The sequence below is a fragment of the Perca flavescens genome, chromosome 8 (assembly GCF_004354835.1).
Source record: "Perca flavescens isolate YP-PL-M2 chromosome 8, PFLA_1.0, whole genome shotgun sequence".
Taxonomy (NCBI): domain Eukaryota; kingdom Metazoa; phylum Chordata; class Actinopteri; order Perciformes; family Percidae; genus Perca; species Perca flavescens.
This window is the reverse complement of record NC_041338.1, coordinates 1,937,194-1,949,790: the sequence shown is the minus strand read 5'-3', so window position 1 is coordinate 1,949,790 and position 12,597 is coordinate 1,937,194. Positions and strand designations below refer to the sequence as shown.

General features: G+C 40.8%; 1 protein-coding gene across 5 annotated transcripts in view; it reads right to left on the bottom strand.

Moving 5' to 3' along the window:
• Positions 1 to 6,837: 6,837 nt before the first annotated feature.
• The window catches only part of ripor1 (RHO family interacting cell polarization regulator 1), an 84,854-nt gene continuing 79,094 nt past the window's right edge, over positions 6,838 to 12,597 (bottom strand). For all 5 annotated transcript variants that reach the window (XM_028586242.1, XM_028586241.1, XM_028586244.1 and 2 more), the window contains 6 exons: positions 11,235 to 11,396; positions 10,843 to 10,995; positions 10,067 to 10,263; positions 8,150 to 8,233; positions 7,631 to 7,721; positions 6,838 to 7,251 (listed from right to left, as the gene is read on the bottom strand). In XM_028586242.1, the coding sequence (XP_028442043.1) occupies positions 7,154 to 7,251; positions 7,631 to 7,721; positions 8,150 to 8,233; positions 10,067 to 10,263; positions 10,843 to 10,995; positions 11,235 to 11,396 (785 nt within the window). In that variant the 3' untranslated portion in view covers positions 6,838 to 7,153. The remainder of the gene's footprint in view (positions 7,252 to 7,630; positions 7,722 to 8,149; positions 8,234 to 10,066; positions 10,264 to 10,842; positions 10,996 to 11,234; positions 11,397 to 12,597) is intronic.

The window sequence follows — 12,597 nt, the reverse complement described above, 5'->3', positions numbered from 1 at the left end:
CTGATTGGCCAGGAGGGGCGCCCCGTTGGAATACATTGAAGCCCATTTATCACACTGTTATGAATAGTGCTTCTTTCGGGACCCTCGGAGATATGAGCTTACTATATGAAGAGAACCTCGAGATGTCAAAGTCGGTATAGAAAGTAAGCATAACAAGTAAAAACCTTGTCAGATATTCTGTTAATTTCAAATAAAAGTATTTATTTAAAATGATGGGAGTGCATCTAAATAATGCCATGTCAATTAGATTGAAGCCTACATATTGAGTGCAAAAATGACCATGTGAAACTGAAACTGCACAAAATCTTTATTCACTGCCTTTTGACAGCTTAAAATTGGTTTGACTAAATCACGTATGTTCAAAATTTTTCTCATTAATGCAAGAATGACAGGGCTTCATTCATGATCCTCTTGATTTACCTGCACATCTGAGAGCCAGAGACAAAACAGGACTGTAGGTTAGCAGCTTACTGTATAATTAACAAACACAATGGCACATGAGACAATCTTTAAACACATTTTTAATAGTTTGTATATATATTTGACACCAGAATGCCTGGAAATATATTTTTGAAATAAAAAATAGAATAAAATTTTCCAATGCTGCACAACTTCTCAAGATTGTGGGGAAAATATATACAGTATGCTGCAGTGTTTTTTTTTACTGCTTTACACTCTCTTCATTCTTAAATAAAGTATCTCATCTATGTCTTATTGCATCTGTTACTATCAAACCGTGAGGCACTTAAACACTGTGATGCTTTATGGATGCAGTAAATCTGCAGATTGCTGCTGTCCTTTAGAAACTAGTGGTTCAATACATTGAACTCTGGAAGCCATCATAAATACATAAACAAACAGTGAGTCCCCCCCACACACACATATCAGTTCTATATGATGATTCCAGTGACACTGCAGCCTGTTGCCTTTTTTTTTTGCTGTAGTAAAAAACTAAACCTCCAGATTTTAACAATATAATACTTCTCTCAGCTGAAAATAACATCTGAATGTCAGTTCTTTTCAGGGACACAACAGTACATCAGGAAATCATTATTGCCTTCAATAAATGTTTCTATGATGCATACAAGAGGATTATAGTGCTAGTGAAGAAAATCTGATCTGAGATTAATCCCTGAATACTAAATTCAGAGATTAAGATCAATTCATAGAGAATACTTACTTTTAACTACTCTTGTTTCTCACTACACAGTGTTGCTAAGAACATCTATGTCAGTCTAAGGGAAGTAAACCTGGTTGGCACATTGTAAAATTACTGAACCCTCCTGCTTCAAGACAAAAGACGTGTCCCATTTGCACACTTTACACTAATTCTTACGCCTATTTTGAGTATGTGGAACGCACGTCTGAGAAATAAATATAAAGTGATGTACAGTTACAACTGACTACGATTTGGTGTGATGTTGATGGACACTGCACACAAAAAGTGAAAATTGTGGACAGTGGTACGAAAGCTAAGACAACACAAAAAGTCTACAGCCATGCTAGCAGCCCTGTGAGGCCGTTCTTAGGCACGTAAACATGTTATCAATGACAATGCCAACATGCTGATGTTTAGCAGTAGCAGGTATAATGGTTACCATGGTCACCATTTCCAACATCAGCACTGAACACAAAGTGCAGCTGAGGCTGATGGGAATGCCATTAGTCCTGCAGGTATTTGCTCAGAAACCAATTGGACAAACTGAGATTTTGACCCGATGATGGCACTAGAGGAAATATCAGAGGATCACGATCGGTTATGACAATTCATCCTGAGGGGACACAAATGTCTGAGCCAAATTTCACAGATCCGTCAGTTATTAGTTTAGATATTTCAGTCTGCACCAAAGCGGTGGACTAACTAACCAACACGGTCATCACTCGAGCCCCACTGCTAGCGTGGCTAAGAATCACATAGCATTTCCCTTTCAGTACAAATGTTTTTTTTTCAAGGCTCCAACATTAATACAACATGTTTACATCATAGTATTAGTATACAGTATGAGACTGGGACACATCTATATGCCATCATCAGTCATCGGGCTAAGAGATGACGCTCCAGTAACAGTGCGCAGGACATGAAAAAGGCAGAGGGGCAACATCACTGTCAGCAGAGTCACTATGAAACAAATGACAAGATTACAATAAACAGGAACAAGTGAAGTCACTGGGGCTGGACATTTTGGCATTTTACACCGACAGTGGTCAAACTCAGTGTGGATAACTTGCTGAACTACAGTCAACTCTTTCAAAATATCGCCACTCGTTAAAGAGTGATACCAGTGTTTTTTTTTGTTGTTGCATCTTTTCCCCCCAAGCTTGTAGTCTTGTACTTTTGTTTTTTGAATGTGTGTACAGTATCACTGTCAAGTCACAAAGAGCTGACGCTTGAGTTGGTAATCCATCACAGTGAACGTCAGAAATACTGAGTCAGCATGATCTAATAAAGATTTATGAGGTCAATCATTACAAAATAAGGTCTTCAGTGTTTTTCTTTGGTGAGTGCAATGGGCCTACTTTGAAAAATGGTCAGCAGCATTGTAACAGCTTAGCATGTTATTTGTAGTAAATGACAGATATGGCACAAACACACTGGTAAGGCCCTTTAATATTTCATGGTGTAATGTTTGTGGTCCATTTACTTGACATGTAATCCAGTTAATTTATAATTATCCCTATTCAAATGTTTTAGGATGCCAATATTAACAACCGAGACAAATGGAAATTTGTATTCTTTCTAACAGAAGATATCTTTAGTTTGAGTATAACTGGTGTGAATTTAAAGGAACACGCCGACTTATTGGGAATTTAGCTTATTCACCATAACCCCCAGAGTTAGACTAGTCCATACATACCCTTCTCATCTCCGTGCGTGCTGTAACGCTGTCTGACGGTTCCAGCATTAGCTTAGCCCAGCACAGATCCTGCAGGTAACTGGTTCCAACTAGCCTACTGCTCCGAATTGTGACAAAAGTGACAAAATAACGCCAACATGTTCCTATTTCCATGTTGTGATTTGTAGAGTCACAGCGTGTACAAAAAACAACGTAACATGAGACACAGCCATCTTCTAACTGTAAACAAACCTGGAACTATATTCTCAGACAGGCTTGCTGCGAGCATATCGCTCCGCCCAAGTATTATATTCTTCCCCCCTGAGAATATAGTTCCCAGTTTGTTTACAGTTAGAAGATGGCTTTGTCTCATGTTACGTTGTTTTTTGTACACGCTGTGACTCTACAAATCACAACATGTAAATAGGAACATGTTGGAGTTATTTTGTCACTTATTGGGAGCAGTAGGATTACTGGAACCATTCACCTGCAGGATCTGTGATGGGCTGATGCCGCTGGAGCCGTCAGACAGCCTTACAGCACGCACGGAGATGAGAAGGGTATGTATCGACTTGTCTAACTCTGGGGGTTACGGTGAATAAGCTAAATTCCCAATAAGTCGGCGTGTTCCTTTAAAGGAAACCAACCCTAGACTGGATGGACCAATCTCTATAGCTCTACCCGGTGATTGGTCTTTGCCCTCTCATAAGACAAAGTCCTCCAGAGCAGTCTGTGACCGTAACAAATATTCAGCGACTCCAAGCATAATGCCACCCCATTTACAGCACATATGTCAGTGTCACAGGTACAGTAAGTGCCACAGAAAGTAATTTAATGAATCAATTCATCAAACCGATTGGTTGAATGAATATTTGAATGAAAATAAACTGTCATTAAAACAGTAAAAATAAATGCAATCTTATAAAACAAAGTATACATTTACAAATGAAGAATCTGCTAAGATATAAACAATTTACAATCACAGAATATTGAATTCCAGTGGCATTAAGTCATATTATATGCATTTCCATCAATAATAAGATGTCATTATTGTAAGGAGTAATGGCACTGAATTGCTTAAACCATTCTCTATGCAGAAGCAGCTTGACACGTTTTCTACAGTCTCAACCCTTTATACAGAACTACAGTGTGAGCTATGCTTTTTTTTAATCTGTTGCCAAAACCTTGACAGCATTAAGCATAAAGGCCTGCGAGACAGAGATTGAAAAGCTTTCATGTTTATCTTTTGAATTGGAAGACGTTTCACAGTTGGTAAGCCAGCAGTAGCAGTGTTGCAGTTATGTTGTTTGGACTGATGAATCTCCAGTATTTGTCCCTGCTTCAGTCCCAACATGGCATCCTGAGCGACACGGTGAAGCCTGCTCACACGATACGTGGCTTTATAATACAATTGGCTAGAAGGACCGCAGCTCCACTGACCGATCCAGGAAGAATGTAAAAACATGTACAAACATCATGTCTTTCCCCTTCACATCAACAAATACAATCCAATAAAAATCTCAATGTGTTTGCTTCCCAAGGTGTGGCTCAGTCCTGTGATGTACAAGACTCCATGACTACGTTTACATGCACATAATATTCCGTTTTTTGCACTTATCCTAAAAAGGCAATATTCCGACTAAGCTGTTTACGTGGCTAATGAAATTGAACATTGCACTAATATTCCCATTTACATGCAGCCATGCAAAACAGATTTTTCAATGTTTTCCAGCGGTGGCGGACTTGTTTGTCCATGCAAACACAGCCTCCCTCTTTCATTCCTTCCTGAAAACACCGGCGTTGCGATGTTTTTGCATATTCAAAAACCCGTTGCTACCCAAGTCTTTCATAATGTTTTCAAGTAGCTGTGTTTCTCCTATTGACCAGAGATGTGGGCCTTTTCTTTTAGCCATGCATCTCTACTGCAGCCCTGCAGACTGTTGGCTGCTTGGTTTGGGTTCAACAACCATAGCAACACACAGAGCTGACCATAAGCCGTAAACAGGCAAGAGGCCGTAAACTGTCGCAAACCTAAAAAAACCCTGATTGAGATAATATTCGGTATGTGCTTAATACATGTCCAAAGAATGCTTCGAAATCCTGAATAATACCTGCATATCCCATATGTCATCATCAGAAAATGTTACATTCAGAAGAAGGCCTTATTGGGAATATCCAAACGGAATATGCCGTTTACAGGACCTGTATTAAATCCAGAATATTATCCTATTCGGAATAATAGTGGAATATTTTGGCGTGCATGTAAACCTACTCAATGTCAACCTCTAAATCAAGAATGTGATGCCCACTGTCATGCAACATGCATGAAGTTTATCTCTTCTTTTAGCTCTTTGCGTCCGACAGTTTTTGTACATTTCTGGAACTGACAACCTGACAATCAGCCCACCCTGCGCAATGATTGGCCAGGTGTGTTTGGACATTTCTGTCGACCTCTCCTTTTTCATTATTCACACAACTATCTGTCACGTTTTGTGTTAACAAACAAGTGCAATGCCATGAATGCCTTTGAGAGTCTGAAAGTGTGCAACGTTATCCCTAAATAACAGTATGAAAGATATTGAATGGGCACGGTTTCAGTTTTTGTCTCGGTCTTTGTCTTTGGTTTAACTTGGACTCGGCTACAAAACCACTCGGGCTCGGACTAGTCTCAACTTATCTTGACTACCGCCTTGGTGCAGGAAACCACAGCCATTCTGGCAACAATTTCAATCATCAAGCATGAGTAGAGCCAATGGCTATAGTAAAGGCAGAATTGTATGAGAAAACGTGCAGTTCACAGGCATCCGTCCATCTGGAGGACTGTTTAGTCTAAACTAGAGACATCAGTATCTATTAAGAAAAGTAGTTTCATGTAATGGTAAGGGAAGCATTATACTGTGGAATTGGCTATTTACTCTATGTATGCCTACTGGTTCACCATGTAACCAGTCAAAACCACAGAGTCAAAGTAATAAAACATATCAAAAACACAAGAAACTCAACATTTTGGGCACTTTGTGGGTTATGAACATGTGGATTATCTAACAAAGTGACTTTAAACAGTTTTTTGACTTCAATATGACTCCGGGCCAACATGTTCCTTCATGTCCTGCTCCACATCTTCTTGCCTCAGTGTCCATTTCATCCTTCTACTCCTCCCTTTATCCATCCTTTCATTCAAGCCTGCTCAGCCCAGTCTGAGTAGTTAGCACAGGATGAGGAAACGTACACTGGTGTGTTTGTAGCTTACTGACTGTAAATGTTTGCCCAGTGTTAAGTAGAGTTTCTTTCCTTAAAGGGTAACTAGTGTTTTTTTCAACCTGGACCCTATGTTCCTATGTTCCTGTGTCTAAGTGACTGATGGGAACAACAACAACCTTTGACATTGGTCCAGTATTAAGAGAGATCGCTGCAGTCAGCAGCGGTGAAACAAGCTCCAATGTAAGTTAATAGGGCAGTTGTCCAGCTTGTATTTACCTTCACAAAGTGCTCGTTTTGACGCTGACAGACTCAGATTAATATTCTAAGAGTCTGACAACATTATGGAAAGGATTTCTAAGGAGTTTGACCTTTCTGTTAAAGAGTAAGATCCTTTTTTAAAAATAAAAACATCCGCGAAATTGCATTCCCTAAAGTCACCAGACTCCATGTAAATAAACCGTAATTTTAGCATCGTAAAATACCCTTCATTCAAAATCGACAAACTAAATAAAACTATGAAAAGCCGTTTTGGGTTGTCTTTCCACTGTTCCAACTATCACAATTCTAGTTTTGGTTGAAATAAAAACAAAGTTTACCGATTTACATAATACAAAATATGCTGGCTCTATGAACACTAAGTTTTTTTTTTTTTTTTAAACAATATATTTTTTTTTAGCAACCTCCGAGTGGTTTCTGGTTAAACAGAAAGGTCTCAAAGAGGTTTTAAAAAGCCCTCTCTCTGTAGAGATCCTTTCCATAATGTTGTCTGAAACTTAGAATAATAATCAAAGCATTTCAGTAGCATTCACGCTTAATACTGGACCAGTTTCAAAGATTGTTGTTCCCATCAGTCACTTACACACAAACGCAGGGTAGGGTCCATGTTGAGAAAAAACGAAATTACCCTTTAATGTGAGTATTATTGCAACCTCTCCGACAGTGTATATACTGTATACCATGCACTATATTTGTCCTTGTATGTTTTAGTGGCGATAGAAGAAACAACCTGCTGTATATTCTCATTGTGACATAGTGTTAAAGCACTGCCAAAACACAACATTCACATTGTGTTGTTCTGTGTGTGTGTGTGTGTGTGTGTGTGTGTCTGTGTGTGTGTGTTAGAAAGCTGTGCTGGCCATGCTTCCTGGAGCGAAGAGTCTAGGTATGCTGTCCTGAGACGTCTCCACGTGCCTGTGCGCCATCTTCCCCTCCTCTCCTGTGCCACACAGTGAATTAAAGGACAAAAAAAAGTGGAATGAAAGAATGGACAAATGAATGAATGCAATCGTCCTTTCAACAGACATTTGTGTTGGACAAAGTTAAATGGCAGAAAACAAGCAAGATGTGCATGTCTCATTTCTGACTTAAATATTGTCTAATGTCACAAATATATGAAAGAATGGAATAAAAAAAAAATGAATGGATGAAAAAAAAATACAGAGAAGCAATTTAGCATAGTTAGAGTAAATATTTAAGAAACATCAAGTAATTGCACATCCAACCAATGTCAAATTATTTTGCAACAGGAGTCTTATTTTATCCAGAAAATGTATTGTTTAGCGTTCATTCTAAACTAAAATGATGATTGTTATTACCGAGCACCAGCAGCGCTTGTTTGGCAGCATCGCGGACTTCGTCCTTGTCTGTGCGACACAGATACACTAACTGGTCAATACTTTCTTTGGCCTGGAATGACAACAGATGGAATACAGTGGTCAGCATGATAAGGACTAGGGCTGCAACAATCCATTATTTTCAATGGCAATCATCTATCGATTATTTTCTGAAAGAAAAAACTACAACACCATGCAATAAAAAACAAAATGGATGTAGGAAAATTAAGACCGGTTTAAAATAATTGAAGACCTAGAACACAACACTTCAGCGACTTTAAAACTTTGTACGGCCTAAAATTTTGTTTTTGAAATTTTAGACTTTATTAGACCCCACGGTTAATCGATTTATTTTATATTTGAAAACTAATTGATTAATCTTTGCAGTTCTAATTAGGACATACTACATTACTATACAGTACAGACAAGATTTTATGAGCGTTGAATGTGTAGTCGTTTGACAGCTGTGGATGAGAGCACAGACTGTGCATGTGTTTGTACCTTGAGACAAGCTAAGGCCTTGCAGCCACAGACTCTGGTGTCCACATTCTCATCTTCCAGCAGCTCCAAACAGCTGACCAAAGCCTGAGGAAGACAATGTACACAGTGTTGACTTCTGCAATACATTAACATACGTTACGTACCCACTAGTCTCGCATTGCCAGACCTTCCTCCACAGCGCTGCGGAGGAAGGTCTGGCTAGTCCACACAGCACTCTTGGATGGGAGAAAAACGTGCTCTGGTTTATTTGCATTTCTTTAAACCAATCACAATCGTCATGGGCGGCACCAAGCGCCGCACGGAGCCACGGTGCCTCTGCTAAATAGTCTCAGGAAGGAACTTGTTTTGGTGGAACGTGTACGTTCAAAAGTTGTTTTAGTCATGCAACAGAAAACTCTGCTGAGTATCGAAAAATACCCTATTTCAATACCTAAGTTGTAAATCTCATCAGAATCAGTGAGCCAATCAGCACGCAGCATGCTTCTACCAAGATCTAATAATGTCTGTGATTGGCTGTCTAATGTTACACGTCGTAGAGACACGCAGGAAAAACTCTACGTTACACAGAGACGGCTCACGGAGTAGGAGCTGGAAAATACATACAACAATTTGTGCCGTAATGTGTAATGTTGTAATTTCTTATGTTCATAAAATTGGTAGTGAAAAAAGTACTGTTTAGGATCCGGTATCAAAGGGACGGTATTGGTATCGGTACTGAAAAGTTTGGAACAATACCCATCCCTATACAGCATTGAGAACGGGTGTGTGTCCTGGGCCACATTTAGGACCGCCTACTCAACTGTGAGCAGAACTACATCCCCATTCAAAGTATCCTCACGTCACAGAAACCACTGAGAGTGGATGGTGTGTTTGGGAAGTTATTATCATTTACTGTCGGTGATGGGTCTGGGTTTCTGTTCCGGTGCTGCCTGCTCTTATATCCCCGGCTGTCTGGGGCTCTGTGCCTGACAATAACATTATTTTTAGTTTCATAAAACGTCCCTGAATTCACCAATATGTAGGATATTATTACAGACATTCCTGCTCTTATTTCGTCTCCTTTTGTTATTTGTTAGTCATTGCCAGACATTTCTCCACAGCACTGTTTATCTCCGGATAAAGCCTGAATGGTCAATGCAGCGGCTGTGGAACGGTTTCATTTCCTATAAATTCTTACAATAAAAGCCTCCACCTCACACCAAACGACTTTTCAAGCGACTTCACTGTCGCAGACTACTTTCCTATATCAGAATGAAATCCTGATTGTCTTGCTAGACTTGGGGGGGCTCCAGTCGTCTCCATTGTTTGGTGTAAGGTCATAAAACTCAGTCCCAGTCTGTCTTTCTCCCGTCTGGATGTTCCGACAAAATCTAACGTGTTTGATATTATCCTAAGTTTCAAGTCTTGGTAGTGAAGTTAAATCACGTGAACATTCTTAACAACCAATGGGTGCTCTGCCTCCAGCACCAAACAGGAAGCAGCAAACGGCTATAGGCAGTGTTGTTTAGGGTTGCTATGGCGCCGCGCTAAGCTAAATGCTAAAGGAGGGAAAGTTGCCGATTTTCAACCCTTCTGAAGCGAGATGTCAGACTTTAGTCGTTACAAAGTCTGTTCAAAGTCTTCTAGTGTACGGTAGGCATGAAACTACTTTTGAACGTACACATGTTCCACCAAAACAAGTTCCTTCCCTATTACTATTATACACTATTTAGTAGAGGCACCGTTGCTCCGTCTGGCACTTAGTGCCGTCCAAGACGATTGTGATTGGTTTAAAGAAATGCCAATAAACCAGAGCATGTTTTTCCTCCCATCCAGGAATGCTGTGTGGACTCGCCAGACCTTCCTCCGCAGCGCTGTGGAGGAAGGTCTGGCAATGTGGGACTATCTTCTAAGTAAGATGTTGGTGTGTGCTCTCACCTGCTCTCTCTGTCGGGGCTGGGCCGCCAGGCTCCTCAGCACAGAGCTGGCAGAGGCCGACACTTTGCCTCGCGGGTCCTTCAGTAGTCTGGCCACAGCGTGAAGTCCTTCTCTCCTCAGGCTGCACTCTGCAGGACGCCGCAGAGCGTGGACGATCACATCCTGCTCACACGACGCCAGGCTCTGCACCAACCACACTGCAGGAGGGATGATATCACTGATTAGTCACCGATCAGAAGCTTTTTCATTTAGCTGTGTGTGTGTGTGTGTGTGTGTGTGTGTGTGTGTGTGTGTGTGTGTGTGTGTGTTGTGATGAAAACTCAGCGTTAGACATACACAACATAAAAGTATGAAAAGTACTTTTATTTAATTCTCTCATCAACAGCACAGCCGCGCTCTCTATCTCTCCATCTTTCGCCCGAGACACAGGTTTGCATCCTGCAGTTCAGTACGGCCGCTGGCTCACGCTAGTCTTTCTCTTTTTCTCTCTGTCTTTTTGAAAATGAGTCAGGAAGCCGACAGCAAAGCCCAACTTCACCTATCACCATTTCTAGCCACTGGGGGACCATAGGCAGGCTGGGGGAACTCATATTAATGTTAAAAAACCTCATAAAGTGACATTTTCATGCCATGGGACCTTTAATAAGAATAGAAATTATTGTTGCTACAGAGCTAAAACTCTTGTATTGATGGAGATGAAAATGCTGCTTAAACGTAGTAGTGTAGATGTAGCCTGAATGTGTATATGTCGGAGTGTGTATATGTGTGTGTGATACCTTCTTCTGCTAGCTCAGTGACGTGTGTTTCCATGTCACTGATGCTGTTGGCCTCTAGGTAGCTCCACAGCTGGAACAGCGTCACCATCACTCCGTCTCTGCTGCGCCGTGGTAACTTCTGATCCAGCACTCGCTCAACCAAACACTGGAACACTGGACACACACACACACACACAGGTGTTAACATGGCGCACACACACACACACACACACACACACACACACACACACACACACACACACACACACACACACACACACACACACACACACACACACACACACACACACACACACACACACACACACACACACACACACACACACACACACACACACACACACACACACACACACACACACACACACACACACACACACACATCTTTGTACCTGTGTCGGCCATGTTGCTGGCCCTCTCAGGAAGTGTTCTGGGGTAGACTGTAGACAGCGTAACCAGGAAGCTGTTGGCAGAGACGCTGTACACACTGCCCTGCCCCACACACTGTTGCCATAGTGACACAGCCCCCGAGCACAGGCCCAGCTGTGGTATCACTGTGACAGAGGAAGATAGGACAGAGGATGGAGAAGGAGTTAGTCATTTCTTTAGTTTGGAGGTTCACTCTTGACCTCATGTGAGGAAATAATCTCAGAAGGTTTCAGAATCTTTGGTTAAAGCATACTGAAACCTTTAGGCATAGACGCTCTGTTGGTTTTTTCCAGGTTTCCAATACTTACTGTATCTATCCACATAGGCCACACTCATTTTTGCCCTTTAAATGTTGTGCAAAACCCTTCTATAAGTGTAATCCAATCTTAACCAAATTTGGTAACTGTAAATTGTATTTGCATAGATATAATTATTATCATTCTTCCGCTGCTTTTTTGATGTTCCATATTATTATGGAACATCCGTACCGTTTTACTGTAATTCTTGTGGACTATGTATTTAACATATAAATTGCCATGAGAGTGCGCACATAAACTCTGAGTGATCCTGTAAAATTGGTAGCGTTACGATTTGAAGTGGTGCAACATTTTTAAATAGCTGTAACTTACAAAGCCTGACTATTCCCAGGACTCCGGTATTCTTTAAAATCAGCACACCTATCCATCACTTTGCATATTTTGATGACAATACAGATGAAGATACACAGTCAAATATTACAAAAAGTTTCTGTTATTAAATAACACATTTAGAGGATTGTGCAGGCTTGGTGGAGGTATGTTTTCTTCTTCTGGCAGATGTGTGCAAGGCCTTGTATTTTAATGTGTCAGATCTAAAAGCCCATGTTCAGCAGTGATGAACAGGGCCAATATTAATTTATGATAAGGTATGTGATAAGATATAATGATGGTATGATACAGTAATATGTTACATGTATCACTTAAATGAAAGTTTCTACCAGGCTCATCTTATTAAATAGGAAGCAACATGCACTGAGGAAGTTACTCACGGTGCCTTTTTCATCAAGCTTCCCTTGCATTCACTAGGGTTGGGAACCGAACTCTGTACTTTTTAGGGTACCGACCAAATAACGTTGGCACTACTGAGGATCGATTTGCGTTAAATCAATCCGTGACAAATTTTGGTAGCTGAGAGTGCTAGCTTCTCTGTCCACTCCATGTTTAACGAGAGAGGAGCATAGCGCACAAGTTGTAGTGCAGATGGAGAGAGACTACATCCCCACAGTGAGTGACGGCAATGCCGATAAAGCGATTGAAAGTGTGGTTACACTTTTTAAAACTCCACACA